This window comes from Triturus cristatus, chromosome 3_1, assembly GCF_964204655.1.
Source record: "Triturus cristatus chromosome 3_1, aTriCri1.1, whole genome shotgun sequence".
NCBI lineage: Eukaryota > Metazoa > Chordata > Amphibia > Caudata > Salamandridae > Triturus > Triturus cristatus.
Genome location: NC_140583.1, coordinates 1109581585 through 1109604417, shown reverse-complemented (window position 1 = coordinate 1109604417; position 22833 = coordinate 1109581585). Strand labels below are relative to the sequence as shown.

At 47.0% G+C, this 22833-nt stretch overlaps 1 protein-coding gene across 5 annotated transcripts in view; it reads left to right on the top strand.

The window, feature by feature from the left end:
• Positions 1 to 22833, top strand: part of PTPN4 (protein tyrosine phosphatase non-receptor type 4) — a 1082125-nt gene that overhangs the window by 754307 nt on the left and 304985 nt on the right. For all 5 annotated transcript variants that reach the window (XM_085645981.1, XM_085645984.1, XM_085645983.1 and 2 more), the window contains one exon: positions 18415 to 18561. In XM_085645981.1, the coding sequence (XP_085502107.1) occupies positions 18415 to 18561 (147 nt within the window). The remainder of the gene's footprint in view (positions 1 to 18414; positions 18562 to 22833) is intronic.

Below are 22833 nucleotides of genomic sequence, written 5' to 3'. Positions count from 1 at the left end.
TGCAAATCAGTCTTGACCCTGTGCCTCATGGGAACAGTCCAGGCCGAACTGCCAAGCCATGTTCTCCCCACGCCTGACTGCACATGCTTTCCCTCTAAGAGTGCCTTGCAGCACAGTGGTCACAAGTGGAGGGTATGTGGTAAGAAGTAGTGTTGATAAGGGCCAGCACCTATTGCTCTCTGCAGTGGTTGAACAGCAACCATTTTTTGTTGGGCAGCCGTTCCTAGACCCTGTTCCACAAGTGACCATCACCACGGATACCTCTCTCACGGGCTGGGGGCCACATCTACAGGGCATCACTGTTCAAGGTTTGTGGCTTCCCCTCCAACAGACATTTCACATAAACTATCTGGAATTGTTGGGAGATCAATTGTCTCTCAATGCTTTTTTTGCCACATTTGTTGCAAGACAGTCCTGAGCAAAACTGACAACATGCCAGCCATGTACTATCCATAGATAAAGGGGGCACACACTCCTCCCCGCTGGCAGGGTTGGTACAGGAGGTTTGGTGCTGGGTGACCCACCACAAGGTTCACTTCCCAATGGAGTATCTTCTGGGAGTGGACAACGACTTTGCAGACCTGTTCACTAGGATGCAGTTTCAAGTCCACAAGTGGCAACTCCTAACCCAAAAAATCTTGTTTGCAGCAGCCAAAAGCTCCAAATGCCCAGACTTCGTCTCTAGGTTTCCACAGTCCACGGACAATGCACTATGGATGAAACAGTCAGGGAAATCTGCCTGCACCATTCTGCCACTCCTCTCCGTACATAATTCCTAAGCTTCGGGAAACCTCTCTCACACTAATCCTAGAGGCTCTCACGTCGGCCAAGCAACCTTAGTTCACAGCCCTTCTCGAGTTGTCATTAGTCCCTCATGAGAAGCTCATAAGCAGGCCGGACATTCTCACGCAACATCAGGCACCCTTAGGCAGCCCAACCCCAGGCAGCTCAACGTAGCGACCTGGCTCCTAAGTTCCCAGAGTTTGGTTACCTGAATATGCTCCCCGAGTGCATGGTCATCCTCAGGGAGGTCTGCCACCCCACTACTTAGGCTTGCTATGCCGTAAAGTGGAAGAGGTTCGTCCACTACTGTCTACACAAACACATTGACCCACTAAAACCAATAGTGCAAGACATTGTTTGCTGCCCGTTGAATTGTTTGCTCAGACCTATGTCATACATCCATTTGTTTACATTTAGCTGCACTGACAGCATACTTGTAGAACATGGGGCACTCCTCTCTTTTCAGATTCCCTGTAAGTAAAGCATTCATGGAAGGGCTTGAGGGTTATCTCTCCAAAGATACCCCATGCCCCATCTTAGAACCTAATGTAGTCCTGATTACTCATCCAGCCCCCCCTTTGAGCCCCTTCATTCTTGTCCTCTACACTTTTTAGCTTAGAATGTGGCTTTCTCAGTTGCAATCACTTCCTTCATCTGTATTAGCAAGATCAATGCACTCACGTTAGAGGAACCTTGTTTGAAGGTACACGCTGACAGAGTAGTCCTAAGAATTAATCTAAAGTTTCTACCCAATGTGATCTCTTCTTTCCACCTTAACCAGACAATTGAACTACCAGTGTTCTTCCCACAGCCAAACTCAGTAGCAGAAAGAGCACTTCACACATTTGACTTAAAGAGGGCCCTCGTACTACACTGAGGACAAAAAACATTTATTTGTAGCCTATTCAATACCACATAAGGGTAGCAACATTTCCAAAACTGGGATAGCCCATTGCTTAGTCAAGTGTGTTCAAACCTTTAATGGCAAATACAAAAGGCAGCTCCCTAATCCGCTAAGGCCTCATTCTACATGTAAAAAGCATCCTCGGGGGCTTTCCTATACAACATTTAAATAGCTGATACCTGTAAAGCAGCTACCTGGTCCACACCACACATGTTCACCAAGATGTCCTTCGAGGCAGCAGGCTCAAGTGGGCCAGGCAGTCCTATGTACACTATTTGTCTGCTACAACTTCCTCTAGCTAGCCACTGCCTTATGGAAGATCTGCTTTACATTTTATGCACAGCATGTGTAACTATAGCTACACTTGCAACACATGGAAAATGTTGCTTATCCTGTAAGCATATGTTAGCATCATGTAGTGCTGTAGACTCGTATGCCCCACCCTCCTCACCAAAGCCTTTTCTTTTTGCAAATCTAAAAGTTTTCTTTTTCTGTTGCATGACATCTTTACACATTATACTGCTCTGTCTCCATCCTCCTCCACCTTGTGGGGAAACAATTTAACTATGGAGTTGATGCTCTTGCGCATTATCAGCTAAGGGAGGAGTCACTATACCTTGTGACTCGAAGGACTTCGTAGGACAAAAAAAAGTTGTACATGTCTCAGCCCAACACTAGATGGCAGGAGTATGCACAATATGTGAATCTATAGCACTACATATCACAAACAAATGGTTACAGTGTAAGTAACATTTTCCTTATCCATATTTGGCGCGTCTGTTGTATTTTCCTGACCTCTGACACGTTTAGAAGGAGTTGTAGCGTTTTGTTTCAGATATATCATTACCACTCGTGGTTCCGTAAAAAGTAGAGGTTTACCATTATGCTTTATGCTTAGCTTTGTGGGATAAAGCATTGCATAATCAACGGCTAGCTGTTGCAAGCTATTCTTAGGTGGTTAGAGGGCTTGTCCCGCTTCCTCAGCAGCAATAGTGAAGTCAGGAGAAAGGATATGGCTGAGCTTTAGTATTGTAGGTCATCTTTCTTGCAGGCCCTCGTAAGGATGCATCACAGTTGTTGAGAATCTATGTTATAATAGGCTGAGGAGGCGCTCCCAGTGGATGGTGCGCATTTAGCGACATATGTGCTCATTCCACCAAAAACATGGTATGACTTGTCTGCTCCAGATATGGTGTTGAACAGTTTCCCAGTGAAGTGTTCTATTCTCTCAACGCTGGTGGATTGTGGTACACCCAAGATCCACAGAATGTTGTATCTAGAGTGAGCGTACAAGTCTTCATTGTTGGCCTGAGTCCGTTCTAATTGCTTCTCCATATTTTTTCAGTAGTGGAGAAGGCAGTATTGAGCTGTCCTCAACTTCAGAAAGCTGCCTTTCAGATCCAACTATTCTTCTAGCAGGTGTTATATAATCTGGCCCGGGATAAAGAATTTCTATCGCTCAATGCCCGAGGCACAAAGATTTCCCTCGAGAGCAAAAGGTTTTCATGTGCATTTTGTCCAATGGACGACTACACATGCATTTACAGAGAAAGAGGCCTGTCTGTGTACCATTGCACAGCTTTAGACACACTGTGATCCTTTCTACCTCCAGGCTCTTCCTCATTGCAGACTGATTACTTGGGGGCCATTCCAGGGCCTAAAAGACACCTGGGTCCATGCCAGTCCATTGCATGTCAACACCAGCCCCAACTCCGAACCCTTACCGTAGTAAGCCCCCTCCAGGCCTGTGTTGCTCTATAAGTCTAAAGAGGCACAGCCTATCAGACTATTATCCTTAGTCTCTGCCTCAGTGACAGTACTGTCAGAGGCTGGAGACTCTTTTCAGATCCTACTCTGAAGCAGTTCAGACCATTCCAAATGTTCCCTTTATGACATCCATGATGGTGAGGAGGCAGACAACCAGCTCCCCATTCGCTCTACTGATGATGGACTATACCTAGATTTACAGAATGCCAGTAGGCTGCAGACTTACGGAGATTTGAGCAAGACTCACCACCAGAAGCACCAAAGAAAGAAATGGTCCATTTCACACTAGTAATGTGAAGGGCAGACGAAGTGTTAGATTTTCATTTGCCTACTGCTGAAACCAAGGCACATTTATTAACTGAGACCTTTCAACCAGATCCTACCTTTTCTGAGCCACTATTGCCATTCAGCGAGACTCTTAAAGTCACTCATAGCTATTTAGTCTAAGCCATACTCTAGCCCTTCTCAGTAGACATACGGCCATGTGGCAAGTTCCTCCTAATGTATTCTGACTAATCCTCTGGATAGAGAATCAAAACTCATTTATGCCTTTGTAAAGAGAATGTTCTTTTGGTTAGTTTAGACTTAAGATCTTTTAATGTAGTGTGCCTGCTGTGCTTAACGGGACATGGCCAGCGAGATATAACTAGCTGTTTTATAAGTCCTCAGGGCCTCTCTGGCTCAAATGATTCATAATGACCAGGGCCAAGTATGCCTTGTGATTACACAATGTTGGCAGAGCTGCTGGCACCAGTGCAGTGATTAAAAGGCATTCCTGAATTAAATCAATAGGGTATTCAGGAGATGTCCAGGCATCTCTTATGGATGCCCTCTTTGTTGGTTCCAGATTGTTTGGAGGGAAGGCTGATATTGTGTATGAATTATTTAAAGACCGCAGAGCCACAGCTCGATGCCTGGGACTTTGGTCTCATGCCAAGCAGTCCCGCCAATGGTACAAGAAGTTCAGTGGACTAGCTTACAGACAATGTCAACCCTCTCATTCTAGCCTACAACAGCAGACCCCATCCTTTTGGGGCAGAGGTCGTGGTGGGTGCAGAAGCGGATAACAAAGTGGAACAGTTTCTAACTGTTCCCCCTCTGCTGAAGCAACTGCTAAGCCTCTTTAATTTGCCCTCACAGGCCCATCATCAGCCAGAATGAGGAAGGATAGGGCATGTCCTTCCAGTCTGGAGATTCATAGTGTCAGACAGATCGGTCTTGCAAATCATTAAAAGGGGCTGTGCCTGGCCTTTCATTTTCTCCCTGCCCGAATTCTCCCCACATCAGTGACTGATTTGGGGAGGCAGGATTAGTATATGATGCACACTTATTTAAGTGTAGCACCCTGCATTAATACAGACAACCCTTATGGTGATTTTAGTGGTCTTAGACAGCCATAGAAAGCTCTGTACGTGGTAGCCTTCAGGCTCATCTTGAAGGAGTGGTAAGCAGCTTGTTTTACCAGATCTAATTCTGTATTCTGGGTTAAATGAAAGAGCAACACACAGTGTATAAATAAAAATAGCTGTATTTACTATGCAAAACTCACTAACACATTGGTATATCTCTTACTTGGAGATATAAACACAAATACACAAGAATACTTCAATTGCAATATTACAGTACAGTGGTCTAAAGTTGGAGACCAAACAATATATCTGAAAGAGACATGTTAGTGATAAATTCCTTACCTTAGAATATCTACAGGCGTCAGACTGGATCCAGAACGTTTTTCGTCAGCTGTACCCCTGCGTGTCGGTAGGCGTCGTCATGCAGCTCCGTGTACGTCGCTGGCGTCGTAGCCGCCGAAATGATGTCGTCGGAGCTACTTAGACACACCCACGCGCGCTGACGTCAGTTCTTTCTTTTTCCGCACCAGCAAGCGCAGATCCAAGAGAGAGCAGTACCCCTAGTTAATATTTTAACTTGCTTTCTGAGAACTTCTTTCTCTGGTTTTGTCGAGTACTCGACTCCTGGTGCAGTAGGAATGCCCGGGTTTAAGTCCTGTAGGGCCTGCCGTCGGAACATGTCGGTGGCAGACCCGCACGACGTGTCTCTCTTCTGCTTGGCACACGCCCATGACCCCCGATTGTCGGACCATGGCGCCGAAAGGTTTGCGGGAGCGTTCCCGAAAGTTGTTGGAGGACCAGCAATCGGTTCCGCGCCGATCGAGGTCCCGCTCCTCTGCGGAGCCGCTGCTGCCCTTCAACGACGCCCTTACTGACATCCTGGTAAGCACCTGGAACAAACACCCGACGCCTCAGTCTGGTTGTCCAGGCCTCTGCCTCTCTGAGCGCATTCCCTTCTGCTGCTCCAGGCAAGGAATCTAAGAAACTGGAGCAATTTGGGGAAAAGATTTTCACTTCTGCGAGTTCTGGATTGCGGGCGGTAAATACTGCGTGCCTGTTGGGCCGCTACTCACATTCTGTGTGGGACACCGTGGCACAGGTGCTGCCTCAGTGCCCTGTGGAAGCTCGGGCGGTGCTCTCCAAGGACATTACCGAGGGTAGAGATACTGCCAAATTCCCTATCGGTTGTGGACTTGATACGGCCGACTCACTCGACAGGGCTCTTTCCACAACGGTGGCGCTCTGCTGTTACGCTTGGCTCCAAACTACTTGCTTTTCCAGGGATGTCCAGAACACTCTGTTGGACATGCCCTTTGATGGCACACGTCTCTTTGGTGTCGAGGCGGATAGCACCCTGGAACGCTTTAAGGACTCTCGGGCTATGGCCCAGTCCTTGGGTCTAGTCACCACGCGCGCTCCCTCGGGGTCTGCTTTTCGCTCCTTTCGAGGTCAGCGTTGAGGCGCCTAAGCGCGTTCCTTTCAGAACCACCGGCCAACGCAATCTCAGCGCAGCCGCGGTTGTGTGGGTCCCGGGGCCAGCAGGCGGGTTAATCCACCACCGCCCCTGCCACCACCGCCTCAAAACCTTCCTAGTCTGGTGTTTCAGGCCCACCGGACGCCAGTGAACGGCAGGATTCACCATCACCTCCCCCACTGGTGCACCATCACTTCCGAAAGGTGGGTTTTCCAGATAGTCCGAAGGGGCTACTCCCTCCCCTTCGAGTCTACCACTCCAGGCATGCCACCTCAGTACCACCGCATGTCGGGGGATCACTTGGCCCTTCTCCAGCAGGAAGTTGTGGCCCTCTTGGCCAAGGGGGCCATCGAGCTCGTTCCGACGCCAGAAGTAGGTCGCGGTTGTTATTCGCACTACTTCTTGGTTCCAAAGAAGGACAAGGGCCTGCGTCCTATCTTAGACCTCCGGAACGTCAATCGCTTCCTCCGGAAGGAGAAGTTCAAGCAGCTCACGCTTGCTCAGGTCTTGTCTGCCCTAGACCCGCAAGACTGGCTGGTAGCGTTGGACTTGCAGGATGCTTATTTTCATATCCCCATCCTGCCGGCCCACCGGCGTTACCTACGGTTCACGGTAGGCCACGAGCACTTTCGGTTCACCGTGCTCCCTTTCGGCCTTACCAGCGCCCCTCGGGTGTTCAGGAAATTGATGGCGGTGGTGGCAGCTCATCTGCGTAGATCGGGGGTTTCAGTCTTCCCCTATCTCGACGACTGGCTGTTGAAAGCGGGCTCGCCCCAGGCAGTCGTCTCCCGCCTCCAGCCTACGGCCGACCTCCTGCATTTGCTGGGGTTTTCCATCAACGTGCCGAAGTCGCACCCAATTCCCTTTTAACAGCTCCTCTTCATCGGAGCGGTTCTGGATACGCCGCAGTTTCTGGTTTATCCTCCTAAACAGTGAGTCTGGGACATTCGGGCTATGATTCCGATCTTTCGGCCCTGGTCCTGGGTTTCGGTCATGAAGACCCTGAGGCTGCTGGGCCTCATGACCTCCTGCATCCTGCTCATCAATCATGCCAGGTGGCATATGCGGGCTCTGCAGTGGGACCTGAAGTTCCAGTGTGCGCAGCATCGGGGAAACCTGTCAGACTACGTCCAGATCTCGGAGGGCACTGCACAGGACTTGCAGTGGTGGCTCACGGACCAGCGGCAGATCCCTCTCCCTTCCCCAACCGGAGCACACAGTCGTGACGGACGCGTCCCTCCTGGGATGGAGCGGCCACATGGGAGAGGCGGAGATCAGAGGCCTCTGGTCTCCGGCGGAGTCCAAGCTCCATGTCAATCTTTTGGAGCTCAGTGCGATCCTACTTGCATTGAAAGCATTCCTTCCCTCTTTCAAGGGGAGAGTAGTGCAGGTGTTCACAGACAACACCACCACCATGTGGTACTGCAACAAGCAAGGCGGGGTGGGGTCGTGGAAACTATGTCAGGAGGCTCAGCGTCTCTGGACATGGCTGGAACGTCAAGGCATTTCCTTGACGGTTCAACACTTGGCAGGTTCTTTGAACGCCAGGGCAGACGAACTCAGCCCCAGGTGCATATTGGTAGTTCAAAAAAACAATGGTCTGGGGAGGTCAGAGATCCTCAAGTAGCGGGGCTACAGTTATTGATTTAAGAAAAATTCAATTGTAGTTGGGGATATATAGAAATCAATTAGATCCAAAATAAGAAAAATATACAAGGACACAGGTAAGTAGAGGAAGACATCACATTTTATTATACATCATAAAATGGAGTCGCTTCAGTTTCTACCATTATTGCATTTAGAAAGTATATAATTTGTATATACAGTGCTCACACAAACACAAGTGAGGGTGCGTGAAGTGCTTAGTGACAATAAAAAGCTGGGGGTCGCGTAACCGGACACGGAAAGGATTGACAGATTGATATCTCTTTCTCGATTCTGTGGCTGGTGGTGCATGGCCGTTCTTAGTTGGTGGAGCGATTTGTCTGGTTAATTCCGATAACGAACGAGACTCCTCCATGCTAATTAGTTACGCGACCCCCAGCTTTTTTCTCTTTTCTTATTTTGGATCTAATTGATTTCTATATATCCCCAACTACAATTGAATTTTTCTTAAATCAATAACTGTAGCCCTGCTACTTGAGGATCTCTGACCTCCCCAGACCATTGTTTTTTTTTTAACTATCTATCTACCCCAGGTCACATTCGTGAGGGGGTCCCTTGTTTTTCATACATATCCAGGTGCATATTGGATCACGAATGGCGTCTTCACTCGGAGGTGGCACAAGGTCTCTTTCAGCAGTGAGGAGAACCTTGGTTAGATCTATTCGCCACCGAAGAGAAACGCAATGTCAGCAGTTCTGCGCGTTGGAGCTTCCAAGGCGGCACACGCCCGTAGACGCTTTTCGGCGTGAGTGGAGTTGCGGTCTGTTGTACGCCTTTACACCTTTACCACTTCTACCAAGAGTGCTGAAGTAAATCAGACTCGACCGGACCCAAGTCATTCTTGTGGCACCGGACTGGGTTCGAAGGGTTTGGTATCCCGTGCTACTCAGTATGAGCGTGGATTCCCCGATTCGACTGCCTCTTCGGGAGGATCTCCTGTCACAGCAACAGGGGACAGTCCTCCATCCGAACCTGTCCAACCTCCACCTCCTTGCATGGAGTTTGAGCAGCGACAGCTGATTCCATTTGACTTGCCTCCTGAAGTCTGTAATGTGATTGCGGCAGCCAGGCGTCCCTCGACTAAAACTGTATACGCCTGCCGGTGGAAGAAGTTTGTGGCTGGTGCATGGCAAAAGCTGTGGATCCCCTTTCTGCCCCTCTTTCTGAGGTCCTTTTGTTCCTTCTCTCTGGCCCAGCAGGGCTCTGCTCTGGGCACCATCAAGGGCTACCTTTCTGCTCTTTCGGCCTTTCTTAGGCTGCCTTTTCAGCCCTCTCTTTTCAAATCCCCAGTTGTTAATAGATTTCTTAAAGGCATTACTCACCTTTTCCCTCTTATTCCTTTTGTGATGCCTCAATGGGACTTGAACCTCGTTCTCACATACTTGATGTGCGCTCCCTTTGAGCCTCTTCATAACTGTCATTTGCGGTTATTAACTTTGAAAACTGTCTTCCTGGTGGCCATCACCTCCGCTCGGCGGGTGAGTGAGCTCCAGGCTCTTTCATCTAAACCTCCTTTCCTGGCGATTCATCCGGACAAGTTTGTGCTGCGACCGCGTCCCTTCTTTCTGCCAAAAGTAGTCTCTGCCTTTCATCTCGGGCAAACTGTCACTCTGCCCACTTACTTTTCACCTCCGCACCCTTCAAGAAAAGAGGAGAGGCTCCACCGTATGGACCCTAAGCGTGCGCTTTCGTTCTATCTCAACCGCACACAACAGTTCCGGGTGGATGACCAGCTCTTTGTTGGCTATGTGGGCGCCAAGAAAGGCCAGGCTGTGCACAAGCGGACTATCTCCCGATGGGTTGTCCTGTGCATTAAAGCCTGTTACTCTCTGGCTAAGAAGAAACCTCCGGTAGGACTGCGCACCCATTCTACCAGGGCCACAGCGGCTACTATAGCATTGGGACGCGGTGTCCCCCTGCAAGACATCTGTCAAGCAGCCACTTGGGCCTCGCTGCACACTTTCACTAGGCACTATTGCCTTGACAGTCAGGTCCGGAGGGACGACTTCTTTGGCCGTTCAGTTCTCTGTGACTTTCTGGTGTAATCTCACTTCGCACACCCACCGCCGGGCTTGGTATTGCTTGGGTATGTATTCTAAGGTAAGGAATCTATCACTAACGTGTTGTCTTTCAGATGCACAAGTTACTTACTTGTGTAACGATATATCTGTAAGAGACATTAGTTAGTGATAGATTCCTTACCACCCGCCCATCCTCCCCGTTCTGCGAACTGTTCTCTAGGGTTCAGGTCATCCCTTTCAGGGCCCTAGTTTTGTTGCACCAGTAGTCGGTCTCTGGCATGGCTCTGCGTTCCTGGCGTGGAAAAGTCGTGTACAGAACTGACGTCTGTGCGCGTGGGAGCGTCTAAGTAGCTCCGACGACGTCATCTCTGCGGCTACTACGCCAGCGACATACGCGGAGCTGCATGACGACGGCTACTGACGCGCAGGGCTACTGCTGAAGAAAACCTTTCCGGATCCAGTCTGACGCCTGGGGATATTCTAAGGTAAGGAATCTATCACTAACTAATGTCTCTTACAGATATATCGTTACACAAGTAAGTAACTTGTGCATTAAGAAAATGGAATGCACTGCGACTGAAGTCGGACTTGGACCAGGAGACTCAGAGGAGCTGGGGACTCAAGGAACTACCCATGGTAAGTACCCAGGAATCCCACGGAGGCTGTGTGCAGAGTGGAAACACAGCCGCATTTCCAGTAGAAGTCAACGGGGAAGTTGCTGTCGCAGTTTTGGAGAAGGACCCTTCCCAGTGGACTCTGAAGAAACCCTGTGGGAGACAGAAGGTAAGAGTCACTCCACCCGTGGATACCCCAGAAACCAGGATACCTAGACCAGGGAAGCCGGGTGCATAGGTGGGAAGTGACATCGGAAACCGTTGTAGAACACAGTGGAGGACTTCAGGAAAGATACCACTGGGGAAGACAGTTCAAGAGTCTGGTGGAATCCGAGGGTGGATTCTTGAAGAGGAGATCCTGTAAGAAGAGGTAGAGCAATTCCCACCGGTGACAGATAATGCAGGAGGATTGACGGTGAACTTGTCGCTGCAGCTGTGAGGGCCAGGCAATGCTAAGGAAGATCGGGAGCGGTGCATGAGCTGTCCCACGTGGGAAGTCGAGAACCAGGGGGTTGGTGTCCGGCAGGAGCACCAACAAGCCTTGGCAGCTGCAACAAGCGTGGAAAGCGAAGAGGGAGTAACGTTGGGACTAGCAAGATCCAACGGACACACCACAAGCAGGAGAGTCGGAGCAGGCACCAAGCAAGCTGGGGAGCCCACTGAAAAAGGAGAAGACCCTTAGGAGGACCCACAGGCTGAAGGCACAGGAGTCGCAAGAGGTCCTCGAGCAGCTCACCAAGAAGGAAGGCCCACAATGCAGAGGATGTAGTGAAGACGCTGTACTTGGCAAGAAGAGCTGCTGGAGGCAGGAGCTTCTCGTAGCCCGCAGATCTTTAGAGTGCAGAGCCAGCAAACCTTGGCAACGACAAGTCGACGTGGCAATGGCTGTTACATCGAGGGATACTGGCCTCAAAATTGCAGAGACGACCGGTCAAGCCTTGAGGAAATTGCAGAACCACCACCTGTGTTTCTGAGCCTTTCGAAGTCCGTGGGATGTCAGGAGCCGCAGACCAGCCAGCTTCGTTGCGGTGCCTACAGATGCAGGGGAGTAACTACTTCACTCCAAGGGAGATTAATTCAGGTGTTCTTGATGCCCTCAAGTCTGTTGAAGAACCTAGAGGAAGCACAGACACAGGCTACGAAGAAGACTTTTCTGGAACATTGAGACCAGGAGCAGCAGGAGTCTTCCTTCATGCGGTCTCGGTTCCAGGTTAAGTCCAAGTGTCCAGTCGGTCAAAGAGTGACAAGGTTTGAGGATTGGGTCTTGGCCCATGACAAATCTGAGGACCCACGCACAGGTAAGTCCTTAACCTAGGAAAGGGGTTAGGGCGACTCAGGAGTCCCTCCTAGAGGAAGGGCTGGACAAGGGAAGCATACTCCCATGTCCAGCTCCCTGAACTGGTTCAAACTGGAGTGTGCAAGGAGCGCACCAAATGTGTCCATCAAAGCAGTCTGGCGCTGGCAAGCGCACCCACCCCAGCCCAATACACTAAGTCCTGTCTATGGAGGTGATCACACCTCCCTGTGAAAGGAAACCTGTTGTTTTACCTTACCCTGTTCGAGCTTGACTCGGCAGCAGAAGGGCAGAATCGTGTCTGGTCGGCAGCAGCATTCGTTTGCTGTCAGACCCTAAAAGGCTGTAACTGGGAGTACAGAGGGGTACCCTAAGGGAGCCCCCCAGTACATAGCATCATACTTCCAATACTGGAATCTGTGTTTGGGTATGATTCCAACATGTTTGATACCAAACATGACCGGGTTTGGTGCAGCCACTATATAGTTAGACATCTTGTTATGACTGATGTCCACTATATGTATTAAAATGGCTAACTACACTTATAAAGACTGGAGAATCGACTCAGGGGGTTGTAGGGGTGTCCTGCTCATGCAGGGGCACCCTAACACTTATAACAAGCACCCTGCCTACACGACCGAAAGGCCTGCCAGAGGGGTGACTTATAGGTTTTAAGTGTAGTGACCTCAGATATAAGGAAGCTTATATCTGTCATGAGATGTGTAAGCACCAGCTCACACAGGGTGCAATTGCAGGCCTGTAGTCACAGTTTGAGTGGTCTCTCATGGGTGACAAAATACATGCTGCAGCCCATGGGAGACCCCTGGTGTACCTTTGCCCTGAATACCTTAGTACCATATACTAGGGACATACATGGGTACACCAGTAGCCAATTATGGAGGTACAGAAGTACTTACCATGGTCAATTTAGGGAGGAAGCACAGTGCCTGGGGTCCTTATTATCAGGATGTCAGTCACATTAGTCCCCAAAAAAGTATGACACCTGCAAAAAGTGGGGATAACCATGAAAGCTTATCCTACATTCCTACAGTGACTAGCAGCAGACTGTTCTCCAATTTTTCTTCTAAAAGTCAACCTTTGGCTGGCCAAGAGTGCAATCAAGCTGGTGCTGGCTTCAGAAAGAGGTGATATCTGTGCTACTTCCTCATACTGAAGAATGGATACCCTAGGCCTATGCTGGACTTACACCCACTGAATACCCTTCTTTGGAAAGACGAATTCAAAATGCTCGCCCTGTCGCAGATATTTTTGTGCTCCGGCTCCAAGAGACTTGATGGGGGTACATGGATTTGCATGATTGTGTATTTTTATAAACCCATCCTGCAGTCCCCACAAGCGTTTCTCAGTAGGGTTGAAAAGCTTCCAAACTGCTGTGCTCCCCTCCAACTTAGTTCAGCCCCTGCAAAGTTCACAGAAGTAATTGCTGTGTTCACTGCAAGAGGATACATGTGTTCCAGTACGTCATAGACTGGCTGTTATAGGGAGTCATAGTCCTGTTTGGGACAGCAGCCAAATTCCTCCAATTTTAAGGGGCTTTATATCGGCCATCTGAAGCCCCACCTGTGACCCATGCAGAGAGTTCAGTTTATTTGGGCTGTCCTAGACATGGTTATTGAAGGTCTTTCCACCACCACGCCATGTCTAGAATATTCAGGATAGGATCCCAATGTTTCAGGCTCTATCCTAAGTCTCATAAAGGATGGCACCTGAGATGCCTACCTTTGCTTATCATCCTAATACTGAAATCCCGATGGCCTATGCAGGCCGGGTAGTGGAGCTCAGCATCTCCAAAGCTGCCTATCCAGATCTTGGAGGAGACTGCTTAGAATATACTGTGGTAGAAAAGTGCCATCCTGATCTGTGTCTCTTCCACACCCGGACTTCACAGTTGTGACGGATACATCACTACTGGATTGGGTGGCAGGGTCGCTTGTATGAGGTGCGATCAAAAAACACTGCTCTGCAGTGCAGTGGAGAGACAGCTCTACATTAAGTTTTTGGAGCTTGAGGGGTCCATATGAACCTGAAAGCTTTCCTGCCATCCTTCAAGGGAGAATGGTGCTTGGCATGTGGAAGTACAACAAGTAGAGTGGAGTGGTATCTTGCATCCAGTTTCAGAATGGCTAACTACTCTAAAGGTTTAGCCGAAATTTTTTTTGTTAGCCAACTGTCTAGCAGAATCTCTAAATTGCAGAGCAGAACAGCTGGGCGGACTTCGACTGGACAATCTTGCGTGGCATCCTCAGTCCTAGGGCGCAAGGGGCATCTGTGATCAGTGGCGAATGCCCAGTTTAACTATTTGCCACCGCTGAGGATGCACAGTGTCAAAACTACTGCACACTGGAGTTTCCTTAATTGATTTAACTGGAGGACTCACTCCCACTGCGATGGGATACCGGTCTCCTTTAAAATTTCCCACTACTGTGTCGAGTTCTGATGAAATTCAGGGCAGTTGATTCAAAGTCTTCGTAATAGCCCTTGCATGGGCTAAGAAAGAATGACGCAAAGAGCTCCTGAGCATGAGCATATACCTTTCGATCTGTCTCCCACTTTGGGAGAATCTTCTTTCTTATTGCCAGAAGAGGGTCCTGCTCCAAGACCCCACGTCCTATACTCCACACATGGAGAATTTGTAGATGTGATTAAATGCGTTTTATCTAATGGCTTCAGTATTTGGTATCATCCTTGCAACTTGACGCCCTTTGACAAGGTCTAATATGGTGGACACTGGGAGAAGTTGGTCACCTGGAGTTGCACTTATCACATCAAAGGCCAAATTTTCTGATGTATTGTTAGTGGTTCTTTCTGTTGTCCAGAAGATCCTTTCATTACCCAAAGTTAAGGATTGTCTATCGGACCCTTTGGTGCTTTTGTGTTTACTTGATCAACACTCTGTTTCAGTGACCTGTTATGGGTTTTATTAAAGGCATGACTCGCATGTTTTCCCCACAACCGTTCGCCATGCCACAGTGGGATTTGAAAACCGTGTTGATGTTTCTAATGTACAGTGCTTCTGAGGTGCTGTACAGCTCCTCATTGCAACTACTGACCCTTAATGCAGTTTTACTGACTACCTTAAACTTGGAATGCTATATTAGTGTACTACTGGTGCTCTCATTGCAACTGCTCTACCACAAACCCCCCCCCTTTTGTTCCCAGTCCAATTAGGTGGCCTTCTTACCCAAAGTTGTGGCAACTTTTCACATTTGCCAGTCTGACACACTTTAAAAAAAAAAAAAAAAATTATGGAGTTTTATATAGCGCGAACTAGACCATAACATATCCGGTATCAGAGCGCTTTACATGTGCACCAGTTTTGTTATAGATGGACACATTCATTTTTGTTAGGCACGGGGAGAAGTGATTTGCCCAGAATCATAGGATGTTGAGTGTCGTTGCCTCTCTGCCAAAGTTTTTCTTTCCCCTTTACCCTTCAAAAGAGGACAAGCTCTATAAACTCAACCTTAAATGAACTTTGAGTTTCTACTTCAACCACTCTAAAGAACATCATGTGGATGATCAGCTATTTGTGGGGAATGGAATGCGGTACACAAAAGGCCCCTTAAGATGGAGTCACCTGCATCAAAATCTTTTATACCATGGCCAAAAAGCAAACCCCTGAAAGCCTGTAGACTCATTCTGCCATTGTCAAGGCCACTACAATAACATTTGCAAAGGGGGAGGTAGCCAGTTCTAGACTTTAGCCAGGCAGCGACCTGGTCTTCAGTGCAGGCATTCCTGAAAGACTATTAACTTGACAGTCAGTTCTGACAAGATGGCTATTGTGCCCTCTTGGTCCTTTAAGATTCCTTGATCGGAGGTCACTCCTCAGACATCTTCTCTTCTGGGAGGTGCTGCTCTGGTACCTATTCTAATGGTGAGGAATCTGTGGTTAGAAGCCTCCTTCTGAAGAACATTTTACTTACCTTTGATAAACCTCTTTTTAATGTATATTCTAGCTTACTGCAGAATTCTTACTTCTTACTAGCCTCTCCTTTCTGTGGAGTTAACTACTGAACATCATAATAAGTTTCCAAGTAGATTTTTGGAACACTTTTATCGGCAGTTTGTTCGGAATGCTGTGCATCTCAGGGCGTGGAAGAATGATTAAAAAACTGACGTGAGGTTGTAGGGGGGTAGAACTTATATGTGGCTCTGCTCTGTCACTTCTAGGTCAGTGCAGATTCACCCCAAAGTCGCACTGTTCCACCTGTCATGATGCTGGAGCATTGCTGTAAAATTCACTAGCTCCAGTCTAGTGCCTGTAGATCTTCTAAAGCTGAGGAATTTATGGTTAAATACAGTATCCACCAGCAAGAGCATTACCGATTTTAAGTAACGTCTTCATTGGTGCATCTGTGCAGCAGGCAATGTTTGTAGAGCATGTTTTTTCACAACACAAAAAGATGATTGACGGAATACTAAACATTGTCAAACATTTTCCCCCAGTCACAGATCTGGTTTAAATCCATTGATTTTTTGCGAACCATGTCAGCCAAGTTTTGACCCAGCCATATGCAAACCTTTCTTCACCCTGCTCCCTATTGGAACAGTCCAGGCTAGTTCCTCCCTGTACCGGAAAACAATAATCTCAGGACCAGTGTCTGGGTATCACCCCTCATCAGCCAGACTGGCTTGAATACAGTAGCAGAGCGAGCACAGCGCCCACTTTTGGGCACACCCTTCCCACTTAGGGCAAATATAGCATCACTAAAAGAAGATGGACATTCTGCTGAACATTGTCAAACATTCACCCCTAGTCACAGATCCCAGTTAAATCCATCGTTTTTTTTATTCACCATGCCACCCTAGTGTGGACCCAGCAATATGCATATCGGTCTCAAACCCTGATTCTCATAGGAAAAGTGCAGCATGAATTGCCAGGCCTGGTCCTCCCTGGACCCGAAAAAATGCATTCCAGGATCAGTTTCAGGATATCACCCCTCATCAGCCAGGCTAGCTTGAATACAGTGGCATAGCAAGCACGGACCCACTTCTGGGTGTACCCTTCCCACTTAGGGTGACTAAAGCAACCCAAAAAGATTTTGGATGGAATGTTGAACATTCACTCTCCAGTCGCAGATCTGGGTTAAATCCATCGCTCACCATGCCACCACAGTTTGGACCCAGCCAGATGCAAATCAGTCTTGACCCTATTCCCCATGTAAACAGTCCAGCCCAAACTGCCTGGCCCGGTTCTCCCTAGACCAGAAAACAAGCATCCCGAGACCGTTTGCAGGGTATCACTCCTCATCAACCAGGCTATCTTGAATCTAGTATCCTTCAGAAAGAAAGTAACCAAAGGTAAGTAACTTCTTCATCGGTGCATCTGTGCAGCAGTCAATGTTTGTAGGGCAAATCTTTTCTTCAAAAGTTTTCTGAGCTGAAATAGTTGAGTATATTGGCACTTTCCACAGGTATTACCTCAAACTCATTGTTCAGTATAAAATCTGAAGTGTGATCCTCTGTTGAGCATGGAGTTCAGAGCACACCCACCTCACTGGCTTGAGATTCATACCTAAAAGAATGAGATTGATGGGTTGCCTTTTTTAATTTTTTGGTTTGGTGTGGCACATGCTGAATTAGTCCCCTCGAGGCTCCGTTGTTTGATGTTCTATGTTTATTCTCAGTTAAAATTAGGGGGAGGAGGAGGATTGGGCTAGATTCACCCTCCTGTGTGATCAGAGTACAGCAAAAAGCATCCGTAGTTGACGGATCAAAAGAACCTACCAACTAGGAGCAGGAATAAAACATTAGTTCACTAGTTAGGTAATTTTTAAACCTCACTTACACCACTCCCCCTACACTGCAACTACACATATCCTCACAAAGTAAGTGCTCCTACGTAACTCCGCAAGTCGCAGCACGCCCGAGCAGTAGATGTTTGGGATGGCCCCAATGATGAAGCATGTCACCTATGGGCAACCCTGGGTGAGTGAAGGGACTAAAGAAAATAAATGTTTATTTTCTACCAGTAGAGGTGGTCTTTCACCCAGTTGGTGAATCCCCCGTTTTTCTTGGCTAGGTTCTCTTGATCCGTCATCTACGGATTCTTTTTGCTATGTTTATTCTCTCCTTCACACTCCGAGACCTTTCTTTGGGCTCTGTTAAAGGTTATCTTTTGGTCGCCTTGCATTTACCTGATCTGCCATTGTTATTTAAATCACTGGTTGTGATGAGGTTTCTGAAAGGGTTTCCTATTTCTCCTTTTGTGAGGCCCAGTGGGACCTCAATCTCGTCCTTAGGATTTTGATGTGCATTCCATTTGAGCAGGCTTAGCTTTCCTCTATTACTCTTCGCCCTCAAACCCATGTTCCTAGTTGCCATCACCTCAGCAAGGCCTGCAAGTGAACTCATGCTCTCTGTTTTCATTATTGCCTTGATAATGTTACCATAATTTTATCTCGTTATGGAATGTCCTTCTCACCATACACATCTTACATTTTAAAAGTTTACTTTTAATATTACTGTATCTTTTCTCCTATAAATGATGTAAATTGAATTTGTGTTTTTGCTTTGTAGATGGAAATACCTTCTTCCTGCATAATCAATAGGTACATAGCATGCCAGGGTCCTTTACCTAGTACTTGTCCAGAATTTTGGCAGATGACATGGGAACAAGGCTCCTCCATGGTTGTAATGCTGACAACTCAAGTCGAAAGAGGCAGAGTAAGTTAAATTAGCCAAGAGACTAATTGCACCACATCTTGAGTACCTTTATGTAGAACTTAAATGTTACCCTTGCTGTTATCTAACAAGGAGACAAGAACAGTAAATAAATTCAAATTTGTATGTCAGTGTAAATAGATAAACTCTTGCAGTTTCCATGATCTCGGAGGTACTTAAATTCACTACACCACTTCCGCCCCCGCTTAAGTAATTAATCAGTTTAATGAAACATTGCTGTTCATGTTTGTTAAAGCAGATTGTCCTGTCATTTAATAATGGAGGTTCAGTTCTACTTCATTACTGGTGAATATAGGGAATATGAGAATACGCTGGTTAATACCTGGTCTGACTAAATAGAGCTTTAGCTCAGCAACTGTAAATTCAATTCTATATACACTTTTAATGGTGTGGGGCCAGGGTCCTTGATAGTATATTTTTTTCTGTGAAGCGTTTTGTTCCCCTCCAACTGTGATGGACAAGGGTCACTGCTCCACTCATGTGCCTTCCCAGTCACCTCAGCTTCCTGCTAAATAGGGCTTCTAGGAAACAGGACAGCTAAAATTCTTCTGCTGAACATGGTCTCTGTCCACATCCAGTGCCATTGCTGGCTAGCTGTTCTCACACTAAGTGGGAGGCAGGAAAGGATTTTTTCATGCAGCACCTGTCCTTCCTGCGCACACAACTGTCTCATTAATATCTCCACTGTGAGCAGGGAGTTTAGCGAGCAGCTTTAAAGTGAAATGTGGCCTTTCTGCTTCTTCTGTTTCCAACTTAAAAAGAAGCATGGGGCACGAGAGAGACCCTTTATTTCTTCCTCCACTGGTCCAACCTGAATGGTGTCTCCCACTTCTGGAAAAGTGTCGAACGACCACACGAGATGGGGATCGCACCTAGGTGGGTGAAACAATTAGTCAGACTCTTGCCTTTTCCATGCATTAATCTGGAACTGCCATGAACTTACATGGTTGTACATCTGTTGTATTATAATTGTACCTGGATGCAGTGGATTATAGTTTAGAATATGAGGAGAGAATTTGGACAACGTAATGCAGCACAAAGCTGAAGCCAGTACCAGAAATATTGCCTTTGTGATTGCTTGTTTCTTTCATTTAGCTGACACAAGTGAGACTTTTACATTTGAAAATTTCCACCACAGTAATTAGTTTTTTTCTCACCTTTGTTGTTGTCAGTAGTTGTTTATATCATATCAGTTTCTCTAGTATTGGAACATTCATAGATTCACATGCTTGAATCATTCCCCGTCCTCAAGAAGGGAGTCCCCGGTATTATAAAAAATAATAGTCTCCATAAACACATAAGGCCTAAGGACTCTTTTATAACATATCTATGTCCTTTAAGAACGAGCATTGGCATAGCCAATAGGTCTCGCTTTTGGGACCTTATAAGTATTTAGTTATGCAGCACAATATCCTTGGTGCAACAATATCAACTGTTGCATGGGTAAACACTTATAGGGTCCCAAAAGCGAGACATATTGGCTATGCCAATGCTTGTTACTCGAGATCTTTGTACAGCATTTCCCAAACTAGGGCCTGTCCCTATGTCTCCTTTCTGTCGAATCAGCACATGCAGAATCAGAATGTGCTAGAGAGCCAGCCTTGTTATGTGCACATGTTGTGAAAGTGATGGTTTATTCTCTGCAGGCCATGATACATTATTATGGTATACGGTATTTGCATAATACATTGCTTGAAATTTCCATGGCCTCTTGCCGTTGTTATATAGTTGAATATACTTAATTGACAACAATCCTTTAAATGAATGAAGGAAGCCTGACGAAACCAAGCCAACAAAAGTTTATTTTGAGAAGCTGTCAGGATGACAAAATTACTTTGTCCATGAAGATCCAATGATTTTTGCGGACCCAGGTTGGAATGCCAAATATGAGATATAAATGTGTGTGTGTAAGAAAAAGAACACTTCTCATAATTCCTAGAAAGTAAGGAACTGTAAGAATAAAGAGCAAAAACTGTTAGAGAAAAGAACAAGGGGAAACAAGTAAACAGGCTGCGGCAGTGGAGATTGAAATGAAGATAAGTAGGAACAAGCGACCGTGGGGCCGCGAAAGTGATCCCGATCAAACATCAAAGCGGCCGTGCGGCCGCAAAAGTGAAAGTAATCAGGGTCAAGTGTGGCGCCCGCGCACATGCACTGTAGCTCTAGGCTGGCCTGGTAGCACTTTTTGGAGCCCTCTCAAAAAGTCTCGCCAGACCAGCGCATGCGCTGGGTCAGGCGAGACCTAAAAAGGACCAAACTCAACCAATCAGAAGAGACCACCCTGTAGAACCTTCCTGAGAGAGGCTCCAGTCCCTCTTGATTTTCTACTGCACGTCGTGCTAAGGGAGTCTCCACTGATCTCTGCTCAATTTTCTTCTCTTTTCTGGATTTGAGTGTTCTTTCACCATTTCAGCTTTCAATCAACTCATTGGAGTTATTTGTAGGTTTTTTAAACTGACACCCACCATGTCAGAGACACCTAAAAAAGGTTTATTCAGAGCCTGTGGAACCTGCAGGAAGAAAAGGCTGCATATTGACGATAAGCATAAGGACTGCTTATACTGTTTATAACTTGACCACAAGCCAAAGGAGTGCAAGGTATGTCGTAGCTTTTCTACTAAAACTCTTAGACCGAGAAGGAAGACTTCTTTTGTAGCTTCAGAGACTGAAAAATAGAGATGATGTGGTGTCTGATGGGTAGAGTGAAACATTATCTAAAGCCTCCTCAAGAACACTTCAGAAACAACCTTTAGATGACCCTGCGGGCTCATCGTCACAGCCACCTAAAAAAGCGTTGAAAAAGTCTGTTGAGCCTTCTCACAAACGGACTGAAACTACCACCAAAGCCTCTCATGAGGAAAGAAAGTTTTAAAAATCAAGAGACCGGTTTTAGAACCTAGAACACCTCCTATGAAATTGAAGCGTACTTTCAAGAAATCTACCTCCGCTCCACAGGTAAGCAGCCCGTCGACGACACCACTGTCGACGATCAGATCATCACCTGAGGTGGTTCTGGTAACGGCGACGGTGTCTTCAATCAATACTGTGACGGTTTCTGCAGCATCGATATCATCGATGATGACATCGTCGATGCGTAAAGTACCTTTACCGTCGACGAAGTAAATCATATAGTCGAAGTATCATCGACGACTAAGGGTCAACTTCCGTCGACGATACATCCGTGGATGACAATACTCCCATCGACGGAGACCTCGATGATGGTGTCGACGAGGGAAGCACCGTCGACGATGGTAGTGTCATCGGCGTTACCATCTATGAAGATTCCTGTCGTCGGCAGTTTGATGATGACGATGATTCTGTCGACGGAGCAGCAGCCTTCGTCGATGAAAATTGTTTCGGTGGTGATGCATTAGTCGACGGAATCGTCAACGACACCGTCGATGAGGAAGGAAAAGCAAAATTCAAAAATTAACACCAGCTGTAACCTCGCCTAGTCAGGTGCAAGCCCGTTTCCCATCTCAATTTTTGGAGGATGAGAAAGATGAAGAATTGTATGGCGATAGCCTTTTTGGGGCAGCCATGAGTCCATCTTCATGTTAAATATCAAGAGGAGTTTGATGATAATGATGGTTATGGACGTCAATATTACCATCCACAACAGCAATATCACCAGCGGGAAATGATGTGCCTACCTACAAGTACAATGACAGACCTGCAATTTATGCTAGCGGACTACTGTTAAAGGGATTCTGCACATACACAGAACTATGCACAGGAAACCAGGACTTCGGTGTATTGTGGTGTACCAAAAACACGCCTCAGTGCCCAAAACCCCTATCCGGTTAGCTATAGTATCCCATTCGTTCTCCGTACTACAGCAGAGCTACCAATGATTGGATATCCTAGAACATGTGACTTAGAATTCGTGGGAGCAAGACACTCTTCGCTTAGACACTCATACCTGTTCACAGTGTGAGTAACCAGAGACACTGTATAGTTTAAAATGATTATTTCAACTAACGTGCTCTGTAATGCAGTACACGTGCTAACAGTAGCAAAGAAATGCATAAAAACATTATAATCAGCATGGTTACAATTCCATATAATACGAGCCGGAATAGCATATTATAATGACAGTGGATTAAGCCATAAAGCGCTTTACCACCCTCGCCGTGCTAAAACCTATGTTTATTACATCAGTGGAAGACCTCTGGGCTTGGACAGCGGAACCCCCTACCTCAAGTCTTAGATGATAGGATTTACATCTCCGGACAAGCACAGCTCTTCCTCTGG